Source organism: Tauraco erythrolophus, chromosome 2 (assembly GCF_009769465.1).
Source record: "Tauraco erythrolophus isolate bTauEry1 chromosome 2, bTauEry1.pri, whole genome shotgun sequence".
Lineage (NCBI taxonomy): Eukaryota > Metazoa > Chordata > Aves > Musophagiformes > Musophagidae > Tauraco > Tauraco erythrolophus.
This window is the reverse complement of record NC_141466.1, coordinates 101,851,007-101,868,932: the sequence shown is the minus strand read 5'-3', so window position 1 is coordinate 101,868,932 and position 17,926 is coordinate 101,851,007. Positions and strand designations below refer to the sequence as shown.

Here is a 17,926-nt window from a genome sequence, read left to right as displayed (position 1 = left end):
GTGCATGTCTTTTGTCACATAAAATAGCTGTTAGTAAATAATGTATGTAAATATATGTATATAAATGCGCCCCACAGGCAGTTACAGGACTAAGTTTACAGGCTGTGCTTGATAAGAAAACCATGATTTTTAAGAGCAGTGCACAAGCCAGTTCCTTGGTCTTGCTCTTTCATCCTAAATAAATCCAAAACTCAGAAGCTTATGCAATAAGCATATAAGAGTTGTCAGGTCTACTGGCAACCTGCTTTAAGTGCTCAAAGCTGAGGAGCTTAACCTCTTCTCCCCTCCTACCTGCAAGCATTTTCTATACTTCCTTCTGATTCAACATTCACTCCAGATTAATTACCCAAAAAAGAGATATTTTAAAAAATGCTTTAACTGAAAGAAGAACTTTCTTTTAAGATGACTGCTAGTAAAAGAGGTGGGCTTAGAAATATATCAGAAAATTTGGTATGTTTCTCACTAGGACTTACAGCCTTGTGTGTCTAGTTCCAGAGCGCACAAACCCCAATTTATCTTTATTGCTTGTATAACTTTGGCCACAAAGGTATCAAAATAAATAACTAGTAGAAGAAGAGAGTCCAACACTCAGGATTCATTGCACAAACATTTAAACAGAGGAAATACTTTCTTTTACAAATGTTTCTCTTGTATAAGAATAATTTTGTACAGAAAATAGCTCTTTATACATTTTACAGAAATACACTAACATTTAGATTCTCTATTAATGGATAATGATTGAAAACAATTTCAGCTTTCAGTTATGTTTTAGAGTCACCAAATACCAATAACACAGCAACGCATCACTTCTCTAATATCCTTAAACTGCTTGACTTATCAAATATTGAGTCAAGACAGTGAAAACATTCCTAGAACCATGTTAATTTGCAAACACTCAAGTATCTTGAAACTGTTAGTTATTAAATACCTCCTGAAAGCAATACCGTAATTTAGGTGTCAAGGAATATGAACTTAAACCTTAACAAGGCAGCATTACTTGCTCTCTTAGATTATCCTGCTGGCTAATACTGTAAAAACCAAATTGAACACAAGCTTTTATATTAAACTGGTTTACTGTTAACGTGACCTTCAAAACAAGATAGCAGAGGCTACTCTAGTAAATGCCATACGGCATTAATACAACATGTAAATGTAATAAAAATACTTTCATTTTCTTAAGAAAACACCACAGAAGGTAGAGAAAAAAAATTAGTAAATTAAGGTAAAAAAGTAACTGTGAAGGACAAGAAGAAATCGAAAACCATGTATATACTTACACGTAAAACGTAAGGGTATGCTAGGAAGTACATATATTTAAAAATAATTTCTTCAAAGACTGTGTTAAAGTCATGTGGACCTCAAACATAAACCACATTCAAACACTTTTCCTCTACAATTGCTGTTTCGAGCACATGTACTTGTATGCAAATTTCCTTTGAAAGTAGTGGGAAGGTAAGGACATTCATCCTGGAAACACAACTATATGCAGTAATCTTTTCTTGCTTTTTAGGTATTTTATAAGTTTCAATAGAAGATGTGAGCAAACAAGTACTATATAATCCAACCACAGAACTGAAATTTAGATTGTATATGATCTATTTAGTATTCACACACAGCTACTTAAAAGTTTGCCAGCTGTACCCTGTGTGAGTACTGTTGACACTTCCATGCTTCAAGATTCAAATGTGTAGCTACGCTTAGTAAAACATGGCTCTCACTCCAAGTTTGCCAGTTTCTTAACACATAACAGCTTGCAAATAACTTCAGCTGGGACTGGTACACCTCTCCTTCTCACAGCACAGAGGTTGATATGAGACAGTAATGAATCACATTATACTGGTTCACATTTCCACGTAGTTAGAAGGAGAAACAAGCCCCCTGCAAAACCTTATTCCAGTGATTTTGCAAATTCTGCATAGTCAATGTATCCGTCATTGTTCTTATCATCATCTCTTAAGACATCGTCTATTAGACTGATCAGCTCTTCTTCTTTCATCGTCTGGGTATGCTCACCACCTTCCTACAAAAGCAAAACCACATTGAACAATTTAGTAGTGTTTCCCACCTAGTGGCACATATGACAGATTACTGAGAACTAGTTTTTTGTTAAGCTGTTCATGCTTGGTGCCTAATTTGGCACTAAGTTTTATGTAATTGTTCATAACAATATAAGCAACTTTTACCAGGCGCAAGGTATGAAGTCCAAGTTCTCTGGACTTCAGAACAAGCATTCTGTATCTAGTCAATATTCTTAGCCAAAAGTTCTAAAAGCTCAATAGCACAGTGTGTAATGATGGATAATAATTTAACAGATGTATTCTTAATTCGGATCTTGATGTAGTACAGACACTATGGTTTCTATGCAGTACAGAAACATCTTCCTGTGCGTCAGAACTTGCAAAATGCAGCGCCTGACAGTAACAGAGTAATGAAAAAATCCAGCACTGTAGCTAAAAGTCAGTAAAATTCTTAGTAACACTCGCTATGAGCAAAAGGGAATGAAAAGAGGTGCCTTGGCACATGAAACAGCAAGTCATTATTCTGTTCTTGGCTAGGTATTTTTTGCCACAGGAAGTTATGTTATTCTGAACTGTAACTTCCAAATGGTCAGTACAAGATAACGTGTTAGTATTGTCTTCATAAGGGCTGTATTTTCCTACTTTGTCCTTAAATATGCCTAGCTGGAAAGAGAAATTGTGTTTAGAAAATGGCAGATAGTGACCAGTTTTTCTAATACTAATTTTTTGCAAGAGGTTTCTTACAGTTTGTGTATCCACTGCATAACAGTTTGGAGTTGAAAACAGCAGCCTTAGAACCTCGAACAGCATCGTACCACATGCTTTCTATAAACCTTCATCAGCATTATCCCATTTTGTTTAATTTCCCTTTCTCCCCATCCCTGCCTACCAAAGAATCCCCTCTGTCAAATCATTTTCACTCTACGGTCCTTCCTCACTCTTAAAGTTTAAACTACAATGGAGACTGCAATGTGACACGAAAAGCTGTGATAAAGGTGGTGCATTTATAAATCAAACCAAAACTATCAGAGGGGAAACAATCTCATTTTCAGGCAAAACTGTAACTGCACTAAAGATGTGTTGTAACTGTTCTGTTCTTTTACAGAGTCAGAACTGTTTCTAAACACACATGGTTACAAAATTCCACCTACCTCTTTGTGGACATGTGATATAGCAGTGGCAAGCTCTAACCCATCTAACAAATTATTGCCATCATAATCGTGCATTTTGAAGTAATGAAGCTGCAACTCTTGTGGAGACATCTCAGATTCTGGTTTCTCAATAACGCCTTCTAAGTGTTCCATGATGTGGCTAAGTAAAACAAACAAACAAAAAAAAAACCCCCAAAAAAACAAACCTCACAACATATCCGTCAGTTAATATTTAACGGTCTGTTTACATCAAAATTAGTCTTTGATCAGACAGCCAAGTACACAGGAAATACTGTCTCTCTAAAAGCACCCTGGACAACTGAAAGCTACAGTTTTATACTAAGATGAAAGGGGCACAAAGGTTGGTTGTTACAGGTGCTGTAGTGGTCTCTAACGTCTTAGATAGCTATTTCTATCTCTTCTGGCCTACTTAGCACGTTAATCAAAACAAATGAAGCAGTGCCCAAAATCTCCTTTTGGCTGTCTTCCAAAGCACAGGAACTGGAAGAACATCTTTCCGAGCCAAACATGAAGTATTCAAGGGAGTTTTACTTGCTGCCCCCACTGTTTTGCCTCTATGAAGAAGCAAATGAGAAAAAAACCTCTTACTCTACCTGTTCAGAATATGATTTTGTCTAAAGTATGTTGATCCAGGTAAGCAGAACTCCTGTAAGAAATTCCTTACAGTACAAGTAGGGCTAAAGGCTCCAGAGAGACCTTTCTAGGCCTAGTATCTCTACTAACTTATCAAGCAAGCATGTCTCAAATCTGACTCTAGCTAGTGATACAGCACCCTGAGAAAAGAGGGTGCCCTAGGCTTAAGTCCAACTCGCATAACAAGACTTAAGAGATAAGCAAATCATTAAGAAGTAAAGTTTACATTTTTAGAACATGGAACACATACTCTTTATCTTGTACCAAGTTCTTATCAAGGCGAATGTTTGCATGTTGACTCTCTCCTACGTGTTCCTCAGCCAGGGCAGAGATGAAGAATGCAGCCAGAAAGCAGAACAGCAAACGTATTCTAAAAATCGTTTGGGCCATTGTGATCTCCTACGAAAAGGAACCCCCCCCAAAAAAAAAACGAACAAACAATAGATGAAAAATGCCATCTACTTTCAGCAGTTACAGCGTGCTCAGAAATAACCCTACTAAGTTCTAGAATAGAACTCGCTTCATTTCAAGCACTCAACAAGCAGAAAACCAGAGAGCTCTCATTAAGAATTTCCATAAGGGTCCCTATTTCAAGGAAGCATGCAGTAGTTTGCAGAGAACGACTTTTTTTTTTTTTTTTTTTCCATGCAGTGAATGTGGGCTCTTTAGCCACGGCTATGGGAGCAAAGGCCGCTTACGGTATCAAAGAGGCCGCATCTCGTTAGCAGACCAATTAAGACCGCGTATCCTAAATAATACACAACTTTAAAGACGCAACAGTCACTGCAGCGCTCACGTCACGGGCAAGTGAAACGCTGAAGCACTGCAGCGGGATGAGGTACCGTTCGGCTCCTCCGTTTTCCCTCCCAGCGCCAGCAGCCCCCGGTCCGCAGCCGGTTCGGCACGGAGCGGCGCCGCAGGCCCTGACAGCTGGCACCGCGCTGCCCGCCGCGGCTCCCCGCCCGGCAGCGCTCCCGGGGAAAACTCCCGTCGCAGCAGGAGGGGACTGCGCCCGCCGCCCCCTGCCCAGGCCGCAGCACAGCCCGCTACAGCCTCGGCTGCCGGGGCGGGCGGAGAGGCCCCGTCGCCGCCAGACTACGCACCCTTCGGCAGATGGCCGCCGCCGCCGCGCCGTCCCTCCCGCGGTCCCCGGGTCACGGGCAGGTGGAGCCGAGCTCGGGCCGGGCCGGCCACCATCCCCGGCGTCACCTCCGACCCGACGCACTCGCCGAGCGCCCGCCCCGCCCCCTCTTCCCGCCCATTGGCTGCACCTTTCCGCCGAGCGGGGCTTGCGTCACCGCCGCTGGAATTCCACGTGGAGCGCTCGCGGACGGGCAGGTGGGGCGCCCCGCCCACCGCGGGGCGGGGCCGTGAGGGCCGCGGCGGACTCCGCCCCTCCCGCCGCCCGGCGAGAGCCCCGTACCGGGCTCCGGTGAGAACCCCGTTCCAAAGGACGCACCGTGACGATGGAACCAACCGTGCTCCGGGCGGAGGGCGGGTGCCGCCGGCGGAGCCGACAGGAAAGGGAAGGGCGGGAAAGAGCAGCGGGAGCCCGGCGTGTGCCCGCTCCCCAGCCGCCCCCGCCCTGCGCGTTTCCCTCGCGGCCTCCCAACAGCCCCCTTCCAGGAACGGCTGGCTGCGCTTTCCCCGCCCTGCCGCTCGTTTGGGAGCCGCAGCGCCCTGTCGCCGTGACCCTCTGTGGTTTATAAACTGTTTCTTCACGTCTCCCTGTCGCCAAGTGTCGAAGGTCTCGTTATTTTTATACTGGACGCCTCAACAGCAGTTGCTTTCCCCTCTCAAGGTTCTGACCCTCGGGGCAGACTCCGGCCTCGGGAGGCGATGTGGTGCTTGGCTCGTTACTCGTGCGCCAGCTGGTTATTCCGTGCGGCAGTCGCTACTAGAGGGAGGCAGTGGCTCTCGGGACAGCTGACAGGAGAGGCCGGGGTTTAGGCGACTTCCGAGGGACTCGATAAAGGCACAGCGCCTCTGGCCCTTCCCGCCGAGGAGCAGAGCCCCGGGGCCACAATGGCAGAGCAGCGCCACGGCGGCGACACCAGCGTTTCTCGGGCGCCGCCGGCCCGCTGTGTGCGGCAGGCTGAGGGCAGGCGGGTAGGCGCGGTGCCCTTGGTTGGCTGCGGGGCCGGGAGAGCGGCCGCCCGTGCGGGGCACGGCTCTCCGGCCCGGGCGTGTCAAGCGGCAGGGAGGGCGGCAGCGGCCGGGAGGCCGCGTGAAGAAACCGCCGTCGCTAGGTGCGGGCCCCTGGCAGGGGGCCGTCCCGCCCACGCACACCCCGCAGGGCTCCTAGAGGCGAGCGGAACCGGCCCCGCACACTCTCCGGGAATCACCCGGCTGCCGCCGCCGCCGGGGACTCCCTGCTGGGGCGGGGCGGGGCCGGCCCGGCGCTAAAATGGCGGCCAAGGGAGCGCACTCGCACGTGAAGCTGGAAGGGGAGATCGAGCGGTGCCGGGCGGAGGGGCAGTGGGGGCAGCTCCGGCACCTGGCCCAGCAGTTGCTGCCGCCGGCACGGCCCCCGCGCAAGGCGGCGGCGGCGGCAGGGCGCGCTCCAGACGCGGGTAGGTGGCGGCGGGGAGCGGGCAGGTAGGTAGGTAGGTGGGGAGCGGCGGGGCGGCCGCCGACGTTACCGGACCGCCCGGGCGTGGAGCTCGGCGGCGGGGCCGGTTTGTCGCTCTGTGCCGCCGCCCGGGGCTCGGTAGCTCCGGCCTGGTGGGCTGTGGCTGCCCCATCTCCCGGGGTTGCAGGAGAGGGCTGGGAAGCGCCGGCGGAGGGAGCGGGATGTCGTCCGGTGTCCCCTGTAGGCGCCCCGGCCCCGCGGCAGGAGGGAGGGATGCCCAGGAGAGGCGGCGGGAGCCCAAGAAACGGCGTTCAGGAAGATAACTTTGTGCTTCCTCTTCATGTCAGCGCTTCCGAGCCTGCCGGGCTGCGAGAGGAAACGCTTTGCTCGGGGCTGTCGGTGGGAGCAAGGGGCGGCAGCGCTGGCGCGGCGGCTCCGGAGCGTTTGGGATGTTTCCCTCACCTCTGCAAGCACCTGGACGCAGGTGGTGGCTGAGTTCGGTGCTTTTCGGTGCTTTCCTTTAACAAGCTCGGCTGGGCTGCGGCTAGGCTACTGCCTGAAATCCCCCGTGTTTAGAAATGTCTCTCTCCATCTTCTCTATGCTGATCCCTCTTGCTCTCTCCCCACCCATTCTGGATGCCCCTAAATTATCTCCCTATGTTTCTGAAGGGGACTGTTTTATTTAAAGACTTAGGATCATGCAAGTATCCTTTCACATGTAAGACAGGTTTCATAAATAGCAAATGAATTCTTTTTTTTTTTCCTGTTACAACACACTACTCTGCTTCTTTTTAAATGAAATTGCTTTTAAGAAGTGAGCAGCATAACTTAAAAATATAAAATTCCATGTCTGTAGTCAACAACAGTAAGTTGTGAAGAAGACTCGATCCTAGCCGCTGCGCTGCTGCCAAGAGGTTCTGCCATTGAAGTCGGAGGAGCTGGTTCTATGAATAAACCCACTTCTTCAGAAGACTGTTTCTAGGATGTGGCCCTAGAGTTAATTGAAGCTTGCTGGAGTGCAATAAACTTCTCAGTGGGAAAGCATGGTGTAGAGAGATGTTGATAGCTTAGTACCTATTTGTTTATGAGGTTTTCCAAGTGCATACGTGGTGCAGATGGAGCCCTGCGTTGAGAACCACATGGCCAACCTTTGAGCTTTAGTCAGGTTTCAGCAGCTTTTCCCAGGTGCAGAGATCATCATGCGGTTTAGGGGCATTAATAGTTGAAGAGTTCATATTAGTTTGTTCCCTTGTAATTAAGAGGCATAACAACAGTGTGATTGCTGTAAAAACATTGTTAACTTGCTGCTATGTCATCATAACTTGCTAGTTAATGAAAGAGTAATGCTTTGTTATTGCTACAGAATTTTTCTTCCAGCAAGGGAATAGGTGCAGTTTTGCGTCTCTAGAAAGAGCAGTGTGTGTCTGGATGGCGTTTTTTAGTAGTAGTGTTTGCTTTGAGAGAGTGTGTATATTTATTTTGTAGTTGTATATGATTTTATGTAATTCCTTAGATATAGTTAAGAGATTAGTGACTACCTGAAAGCTCTTCAGTGTTGTGTAGAAATTATTGCTGTGAGATAGGGGGAGAAATATATTTGAACACTTACATTTCTCGTTTTGTGTACATACGCTTTGTTCATGCAGGTTAGTTGTAGACCTGCAATTGAGCAGGAAGAGCTGTAGTTATAATTTGATATGCAGCTGAATGCTTAAGCCACAACAACAAAAAAATCTAAACCAAAAAAAACCCCACAAGTTGATTAATAAGGCTGTATGTAATGTACATGTAGTGAGTGGGGATAAGTTGTCTTGTGGACTGAAAATATAGAAATAGATACAGTAGTGTGTTTCCTGCGTTCTAGAATTTCAGACTGTGAAATGTGAAGTATGTGTGAAATGTCAGGCTTGGTGCTTTGATTTACAAAGATTTTTCTTACCCTGCTTGGCCCACTAGTCAGCTGATTGAGGTACTACTTTTATCAATAAATGAACTGTGGAACTAGACCTGTCATTCAAGAACTCCAAGTACACTGGTAGATGAAACCTTTTTTCAGCGCATGTTTGCAGTATCACTTGATATTTCATGCCGTATCCAGTGCTACTACCTATGTTTAAGTTTCTCTTCTGTAAAACTGTGAACAGGAGCGAGTTTTAATGTAGAAGAAATTGCATGTGGCATATTAGTTGTGTCACTGCATCAAGCCTTCTGTATCTTTAATAATACATGTGTAGGATGTGTCTAAATATCTTTTTTTTCCCATGAACTTTCAGCAAAATCTTAAAAGTTTCTGATATATTTACTGTTCTGCAGGGAAGTTTGTAGTTTATCCATAGTCCAAAGCATGCAGTTAATACTTAGACATTTGTAAATCTAAAGGATGCACTTAGCTATTTGCAAAGATTGGTCTTAACTTTTGAAAGTGAATTTTGTGATGAAAATTCTTAACATTAGTGACAACAGGAGAATTAACTGTGCTGTCAAAATGAAAAGATTAATTAGGGAAAATCTTCAAATTAAAAGGAAATGTCATTTCATTTTTTCATAGGAAACATACTGTTTCCAATAGCTAGAAGTTATTGGAACTTTTTTCTGTCTGCTAGTTCTTCCTTACCCCCTTGTTTGAGTTACTATTTGTGTGTCTCAAGTTTGTGTGGTGTTTTTTTTTCATTTTGTAATGCAATTTATCAGCAGTATGGTACTAAGCGATGTTTCTTGTTGTTTGGTGTGTGCTTTCAGAGGACTACGGGAGTATGCTGCTTGCAGAGGCTCTGCTGGAAGAATGTTTGAAGGAGAACTTTGCCAAACTGAAGGACTCCATTCCATTGACAGAGAAGAATGAGCCAAAACTGAGTGAAGCTAAACAGTATCTGACCAATACCTTAAGCAGAGGAAAGCTACGAGTAAGTGGGCTCTGTTGTCGTAATTCCTGCCATCTTGCTTCTTTCATATGACTATTGGTCTGATACAAGGTGTTGGGTGTTGCCTGTCCATGTCCCTGCATGTACAGTGCTGTACTGTAGGTATTGCTAATGGACTGGTAATTCAATACCCCTTTGCAGTGCCTTCTGTTAGGAGACTTGCTTTCTTGTATATAAACAAGTTATGTGCCACAAGTATATATCTTGTTTATTTTTTTTATTGGAAAGAAGCAGGATAAATATTTAAGAATTCTCTGGGGTGGTGGGAAATGGCCACATAACAGTGGTGTCAGGCTAGCACAGCTGAGTGACCTGCTGCCACTCCTGGTCTGAGGGTGTTGCGTACGTCTGGTCAGCTCCGAATTGGAGGTAAAACGTGCTGTAAGCTACTGCCAGGCACTTAAGGTTGTAGTGTGAGTCCAGGATTGCAGCCTAGCATTGCTTTCAGTCTCTGCCAAGAAGTTATGTGAAGTTATGCTTTTATATTCTTTTGTGATTTTGGTATATGTTTGGTAGCTGCCTGTCAACTCAGCTGCAGAGCTTTAGGAGTGTTTTAAGACTTTGCCTTGATGGCTGCTGCTGTGTTGATGTCCTTGGGCAAACAGTTGTATAACTGGCTTTAAAAAATGATGAATTACAGCAGTCTGTTCTAGACTTGTTTTACTTTTGGTTCTTAAACTTACAAGCTACTTAGCTTGGAAGTATATGTTATACTTTTATAATGTTAATTTCCAGGGACCGTGTCTACAGTGGCTCTTCTGGGACAATTTCTTGATCTTAACTTCTTGAAAGTCAGTATACTTAAAAAGTAAAAAGGAGGGAGGAAGGAAGGGGAGTCCATCCAACCCTCTTTCTTTATAGTTTAGCCCCAGTAACAGCCAGAACCACTGAATTCTTCCAGGTCTTAGTGTTAAATTTGGATGCATGAATTGCCATTACTGTTTTCTTTGTTGGCGGTGACTTGGCTACTCATGCAGCATTGACCCTGTGTTGACTGCATATATTAAAAAAAAAAAAAAAGAGTGTGAAGACTTAGGAACATTTTCATGCTTTCCAAAGCATAAAAAAAGTTTGGCTAGGTGTATTTTAATTTTTGTTACATAGGTTTGTACCCATATTTTCAATCCTTAAGAAACCAAACAAATCTTAAGAGATAGCAGGCATGCTTTCTGTTTTTCTGCTGTTGCGTGAAAATTCTTTGATTACTTAAGAAAATTTCAGAGCTTTTTCACTCCTTAAATATGCAGAGGAGAGGAGAGCACTTTACGAAGAGGCGATGCATGCTTTCTAGTTTAAAAGCAGGGAATTTTCTTGGTGTGTATGTAGGTAGTTCTGACAATGCCAGGCTTTTATGTGCTGTCTGTGGCTGGTGAATTAATAGAGTAGGTCAGCTGAAACCAAAGAGGTGGCTTGTAAGCTGTGTATTTCCAAACTGAGCTCCAAAGGAGTTGCCTGACCTTTGTTGCCTGCCCATGAGCACAGCCCTAAGATCTCTGGACACTTAAATCCTTCCTACTCTAGCCTGCGGAGCTAGCATTGTTGAGAGGAAAGCATTATGAATCTGCTTAATTTGTTCTGAAGTACCTCATTCTCGCTCTCTAGTGTTTTACCGTGTAAACACCCTTCTTCTCCCCACTCTTGTTTCAGCCTACGTATATGACAGAGGCTATGCTGATCCTAGGAAAGCTTCATTATGTGGAGGGATCCTACCGAGATGCCATCAGCATGTATGCAAGAGCAGGCATTGATGACCTCTCCACAAAAGATAAACCTCTGTACGTGATGCGTTTGGTAGCTGAAGCCTTCGTTATTAAAGGTAAAGGACCGTGTATGCATATTTGAAGTATGGTGTGTTTAGGCTGAAGTCAAAGGTATTTCTCCAAGTGATTTGGTTGGAGCAGAGTTAGGGCAATGCTATATGCTTTAGAAAATCCTTCTGGGTGTGGTCTGTGTAGTTTAAACTTAAAGGCATTATGGAGTCTTAGTCCATGGTTTTTAAACTTGACTGGCCTGTAAATAAAAGTTTGAATTGGAAATCTTGCAGTAGCTCTTGGCTGTAAGTCAGCAACACACTTGAGCTTGTGTATCCATTTTGGGGAAATCTAAATCGAGCACTGAGCTGAATTGGGGCCTATGTGTTTTCTTAGAAAGAGTTCATCTACTTGTAAATTTTAATGATTTCTGTGAATTAAGCAAGGACAATGTTTCCAAGTTTTAAACTCTGGACTAACGGAACATGTGCTTTCGAAGCAGGTAGTATATTTTTGCAATGCATGTGTCACGGTATCAGACCCTATGTACAAACAGGAATCTCTCCTTCCTCTTGTATTTCTACAGATGTTGCACTGTTTGAGAGATCCTAATAAAAACTGCCTCTATGGGTAGTGAAATTGCATTTCCTTTTTGAGTGGGGGAAAGGAAGACCCTAGTCAGTTTTTGACTTGGGGGGGAAAAAAGATCAGTAATCTTCTTCATTTGCTTTCAGTTCCTTTATAAATGTTGCTCAAGTACTGCTACCTATCTACTGCTTTCTACTCTTTTCAGCATGTCCACCAGCTAATTAGGTGAATGAGAACTCTGATGATCAGATACCTTCAACTGGTATGTAAAAGAGTGAAACCAAATCAACCCAAAATACTGTTTGACTGGTCTGCTAGTATTACTGATAATAATTTGGGTGTTTCATGATCTCACCCAGTCATTCTGTTTTTTGAAAACCTGTTTGTGCTGCTTTGCTTGCTTTGATTTTGTTTTCTGTGACATCGGTTGAATCTGGTTCACTAACGAGCTTTTGTGGAGCAGGACTAATTCACTTGTAACTTGCACTAACACTTGCATGGCGCAGAGGAGCGAGTAACTGCCAGTGCCTTCATAGCAGTGTCAGAGCAGAGAGCAACTGTTGGTGCACTCCAGAGTCTGAAGGAGATGCACTATCCTCACTGGGAACTGGATGAGGTCCTTAGTGAGGTGTGAATGTAAAAAAAAGGTATGCATGAACGCTGATGGAAAACACTGTTCCTGTAAGGCCTCTTCTACGGTATTGACTACTTCACTTTCATATGAAGATATTGGGGGTGGAGGTGTTTACCTCAGAGGATCAGGCTGTAGCTTTTCTTTTTGCTGTGTAGTTTAGCACAGAACATAAATGTTGTATTACCCCTGTGTGTGTGTGTAAACTGTAAGGAGTCCCCACCATTGCAGTGCAACCTCTGTGCTATTACTGTTCCACAATTTTTTATCCTCTGTGATGATCACTTTCAGATTAGCCCCAAGGTGTCAAGGGTACAGTAATTCACTCAGTATTCTACCAAAATTTCTGACAAAGAAAAGTCCAGCAGAGTTTGGAGAGGGCACTCACTGCTAGGATCACTGTTGCCCCATGCCAGAGGCTCAACCTTCCAGTCTTAGAGAAATAAGCCCTTAAGCCTTAGAAGTTTGTACAAGTAGCTATGGCAATAGCAGTGTGGATTTAAGTTTTCATTTCAAAACGTGTCTGTCCAGGCTACCTCTGCAGAGCAAGTAACAGCATGGAGTTGAATTATTTAAAATTCATTTATACCTTATGCTAAAGATTTTTCTTATTCTCTTTTTTCATTTGGTATCTCTGCAGAAATTCTGTTGATCCATACCATGTTATTGCCTTTGGTTGAACTACTGTTAGCTTAGGCAAGCTGCAACCTTCTTTAAAGACACTCTTGAACACTGCTGGTTGTAAAATTTTTGCAGGGATCATTTAGGCAGCAATCCAGAAAACCCACAGTCCTGTCTTTATTTCAAAGTGGAACTTAGGTTTGCTGCTTAATTTCTTCCTCAGATTTTCAGTAATGAGAGAAAGCAGTTGGCTTAATAAATATCCCTGTTCATCCAGCATTAGTTAAACACCAGAACTTTGTATCACTTTTTAACCAAGGTGGCTTCAGGTTCATGCTTTGTGTAGCTAGTACTGCTAGGTTGTGGCTATATGCAGAATGGCAGTAGAGGTTCTCAAGCACTCAGGATTATGCTGGAAAGGTCAAGGAAGAAAGAAAAGTCAAATTAAAGGCACTCACACTTGTCCTTTTACAGCTGGAATCAAACAATGTAATGAGGAAGATACAGGATACACTGTGAGGAGCTGCATAGATGAAGTCAGTGGTAGAAATGGAATGTGAACCAGCAAGCAAAACTGAGTTTGGTTTTTGTAGAGCATCTTTTGAGCTCCACAACACTGAAGGCTGGACATTGAGATAAGTCTCTGGGGCCTTCCTCTGAAGGTCCATAGCATGTAGTAAGTGCATATTATGATAAGAAGCAATATGGACTTGCACCGTTGCGATTGGACTGTAGAAGTTGAACAGGGAAGAAGTTTCTTACTTGCCTTGCTCAGTAGACTTCCACCTAAGGTCAGTATGACGCAGTACGTGTTGGATTTTTCATAAATGCAGGGACTTGAGCAGTCAACAAGTCACAGGAGAAACGGCAGAGAGGGCAAGACTTAGTTTCTCAACTGACTTTATCTTTGTTCTGTTTCTAAATCTCCATGTTGTGAGGATGGGAGAAGTTCTGTGGCACTATGAGTGGAGCTCTGATAACAGTTTGATTTTATTTATTTAATTATTTTTTTATGATGACTAATTTTAACCTCTATGGATAGTTAATAGGTGATTGATGTGTACTTGTCTCCTTCCTCCTCATCCTCTGTGGAGTTAATTCCTCCATAAAACCTCTATTCAGTTCACACTACTGCAGGTAATCTTTGATGCAAGTGCTTCTGTCTGTTGCATAAAACAGTATTGAGTAAGCAAACTTGCTCTTGCTTTGCTTCTAATTCACTTGGGACATGTTGTGGCTTTGTTGCCTGGCATTGTCCATTCGAAACATGCAAGCAAAAAAGACTTCAGAACAACATACATAACTGCCAGAGCTCATTCTTTTCCCTCTGGCTGTGCTGGCTGCAGAAACACTGCAGAGATCTCTGTATGCTCCCAGTGGATAAATCTTCCTGGTAGTAGGGCAGGTCACAACCTAACCCTTTACAGAGCCAAGTATAGTCTAGCCAGGTCTTCAGCATACCTAAATTCCAAGTCTGTAGAAGGGCTCCTATGTTGTTGCAATACTTGTTGCACAGCCTTTCTTACTGTGCTGCATGAGAGCACGCTGAGAGCTGTGTTAACTGAGTGATGAAAGCTCAGGCAGGGCTCATGCAGTGTGTGGGTCCTGTCTTTGTAATGACCGAGAGGATCTTTGGCTTGCAGTCAGGATGTGTGCCATCAGAGCTGCTGCAAGGGGAGTCAGCCCTGTGCAGAGGAGCTCCCTGTGTCCATCCGACCAGCTGTCAGGCCAGGCACTGGACTTCTTCCACGTGGAGGTGGGTAGCCTGGAGATAGGTAGCTATCTAAATCTGTGCAGTGATGACATAGGATTGCAAATGGTATCTAGGTGATTTTTCTAGTGAGTTAAATCTTTAACAATCCCAGTACCTCTTTTTTTCCTTTTCTCCCAGTACACACTGCAGTAATTTTTGTGGTGTTATTGGCCATTTTCAGCTCAGGTTGGGTATAATTTGTTACTTGCTCCAGTCTGAACTCTCAGTACAGTCAGGAGTTGGCAGTTCTGGGGTAATTCGTCAGATCTTCAAATAGTGCCTGACACAGATGAAGTGCATGGTATTCTACAATACAACCTCCTCTTTGGTGCCTGTGAGAGGTGGCTGTGGACTAACTTGTTTGTGGGCGTTTAAAGATGGGTGAGACAAATCCCTTGTACGTTTCTTTCTAAAACGTTTTTTTTTAAAACTTTTGAAAAGAGATCCTGTGTATTAAAAGGCTGCAGTGTGAACTCAGCCTTTTTAGACTTTAGAAGAATCCATGTGGAAGAGAACAAGGTGATGCTGTCTCTGTAAGAAGCCTTGATCATAGTCTCTGTTTCACTATAACAAGTCCAACCACAGGTCACACATACAAGGAAATGAGATGTCATTGGTTCAGTGGCTTCCAGGAATCTTTGTTGCGTTCTTCAACCCGTTTAAGTCATAAATGGTTAGAGTTGGAAAGGATCTCAAAGATCATCTAGTTCCAACTCCCCTGCCATGGGCAGGGACACCCTCCACTACACCAGGTTGCTCAAAGCCTCATCCAACCTGGCCTTGAACACTTCCAGGGATGAGGCATCCACAGCATCTCTGGGCAACATGTTCCAGTGCCTCACCACCCTCAATGTAAAAAAATTTCTTCCTCATATCTAATCTAAATCTCCCCTCTTTCAGTTTAAAGCCATTACCCTTGTTTTATCACTACATGCCCTTGTAAAAAGTCCCTCTCCAGCTTTTCCTGTAGCCCCCTTTAAATACTGGAAGGCTGCAATAAGATCACGCCGGAGCCTTCTCTTCTCCAGGCTGAACAGCCCCAACTCTCTCAGCCTGTCTTCACAGCAGAGGTGCTCCAGCCCTTGGATCATCTTTGTGGCCCTCCTCTGGACTCGCTTCAGCAGCTCCATGTCCTTCTTGTGTTGCGGACTCCAGAGCTGAATGCAGCTGAGACCAGGTGAGGTCTCATAAGAGCAGAGCAGAGGGGCAGAATCACCTCCCTCGACCTGCTGGCCACACTTCTTTGGATGCAGCCCAGGATATGATTTGCTTTCTGGGCTGCCAGTGCGCATTGCTGGCTCATGTTGAGCTTCTCATCCACCAGCACTCCCAAGTCCTTTTCCTCAGGGCTGCTCTCAATCCATTCTCTGCCCAGCCTGTGCTTGTGCTTGGGATTGCCCCGACCCACGTGCAGGACCTTGCACTTGGCCTTGTTGAACTTAAGATCTGTACTATGACACTTCTGAAAAACCATAAGATCATGAGACAAACTCTGCTGGATTGAGCCACTGGTCTTCAGAGCCCTTCTAAGAGCTGTGAATGCCGTTGCTGAAAGCAACACCCTGAATCCACCATGTGAGTGTTTTTCCTGAGCTTGATAACACTGAACATGCTGGAGCCTGCCTCCAGTGTTCTGGGTTCAGTCCAGCTCTTTGTGGGTTTTTAGGGTTTTTTGTTTGTTGATTTTTGGGACAAACTGCTGATCTTACACGTTTTCCTGTTTCCCTTATGGTTGTATCTTTTAAAACTTCAATGATGAGGTGGGTATCGCTTGGAAGTATATTGTTCACTTTTCTCCTCATGTGAAATCTGTCTTGGGTTTGTAATACTGGAAGTGGTTGGTTGGAGGTTGTGGTGTCCTGAAAGTAAAATGATGATATCACATGGAGATAATAAACAGAAAAACTGGCCTTTTACTTGGCTATTTTGAAAACTACGCACTTGGTTTTAATAATGATTTTAAATTGACCAACTGAAGCCTTGAAATTTGAATAATCTATTTTAAACTTCTTTTGCACTTGTGCTGCTTAATTTCTTACTTTGTTGGTTTGTAGAACTATTAAGTAGGTTTGCATTCAGTACTCATAAGCCTGGTATTAAAATTGTTCTTTCTAGCTTATCACCCACTTGTTCATACGTTCATTGGGGTCTTTAATTTTGACATTTGCTTGTGTGTCGTTTGCTTTCTAATATGGTTTACTACAAAGTGATTAATTTCCTAGGTGGGATTTGTATTCAGCTGCGTTTGTTTGGAAATTAGAATAAAATGTTAGCTTCATTGCAAAGTTACTTTTTCCTCCTCTCTTTAAAGAGTTTGATTAAGAAAATCTTTTCAGTTAAATGAATTTCACTTGCTGCAGAGAGTGTTTTAAGTCAGTGTTTCTGATAAGTGTTAAATCTGGTAAATTTCTTGTCATGTGTGCATTTTTTTAATTCATAGATTAAAAAGGGAAAAATAAGCTTTCCTATTTTGGTTTTATTTAGTCAAAGTTTTGCTGGTTCATCAGCTTTGAAAAGCTAGCTATTGAGCTAAATTAGTGGAGAGAACTGAAAGGGAGAAAAATGTGGGGTTTTTTGTACTTTTTTTTGTCCTCCCTGGAAGAGAGTGCCTCTATTTTAAAGACTCATCTCAGTACTTCATCAAACTTTTTTTTTTCAAACCCTAAGCCAGTAACTTATCCAGTTCAATTTATTTTTTACTAAACGCTACTGATCTCATAGTACAAGGATATATTCCATTCAAACAATGTTAATGGATTATTGTGTGTTAAGGGCTTAACCTAAGCAGCCTTCCTTTTAAATAGAGTCCTTCTGACAACAGAATTTCCAGTTAGCTTTTCTGGGATGGGATTTTTGTCCACTTAGTTTTTGATGAATGAGGTGGCAAAACTGGTGAGAGCACTGGAATACAGACTGTGGAATAATTTTGAGTGCCAGTAGTTTGAACAATTTCAAGTGCAGACAAACTGAGTTTGGAAACATTATATAGCTTTGCAGGGTTATAATTTCTTTCATAATCTTCTTTTGAAAGTGAATTTACACTTCTTTATGCGGGAAGCATTTTGAATTCAGCTCATGTTTTCCAAACCTGTTCATAGGCTATACGTGCACTTTCTGATCCTGCTTCTCACTTCAGAGGGCATAACGTTTTGCAGGGTGCATTCTCCTGTTTCCAAATGAGCGTTTGGAATACTATTCTGCCTCTTGGATACTTAAAAAAAAAAAAACCCTCCCTGTTGTTTTGCATACTCTTGTGCTTGGGATTT

General features: G+C 43.8%; 2 protein-coding genes across 2 annotated transcripts in view; one reads left to right on the top strand and one right to left on the bottom strand.

Annotated features, from left to right (window-relative positions):
• Window positions 1–543: 543 nt before the first annotated feature.
• On the bottom strand, window positions 544–5,111 carry MCFD2 (multiple coagulation factor deficiency 2, ER cargo receptor complex subunit). The gene is made up of 4 exons (XM_086628685.1): window positions 5,095–5,111; window positions 4,074–4,222; window positions 3,170–3,329; window positions 544–2,020 (listed from the first exon to the last, which is right to left on the bottom strand). Exons 2-4 carry the CDS (start codon window positions 4,211–4,213, stop codon window positions 1,889–1,891), a joined length of 432 nt encoding a protein of 143 aa, XP_086484811.1. The 5' UTR covers window positions 4,214–4,222; window positions 5,095–5,111; the 3' UTR covers window positions 544–1,888.
• Window positions 5,112–6,203: 1,092 nt separating this feature from the next.
• The window catches only part of TTC7A (tetratricopeptide repeat domain 7A), a 176,920-nt gene continuing 165,197 nt past the window's right edge, over window positions 6,204–17,926 (top strand). The window contains exons 1-3 of the mRNA XM_086628675.1: window positions 6,204–6,396; window positions 9,135–9,298; window positions 10,964–11,132. Of these exons, the coding sequence (XP_086484801.1) occupies window positions 6,231–6,396; window positions 9,135–9,298; window positions 10,964–11,132 (499 nt within the window). The 5' untranslated portion in view covers window positions 6,204–6,230. The remainder of the gene's footprint in view (window positions 6,397–9,134; window positions 9,299–10,963; window positions 11,133–17,926) is intronic.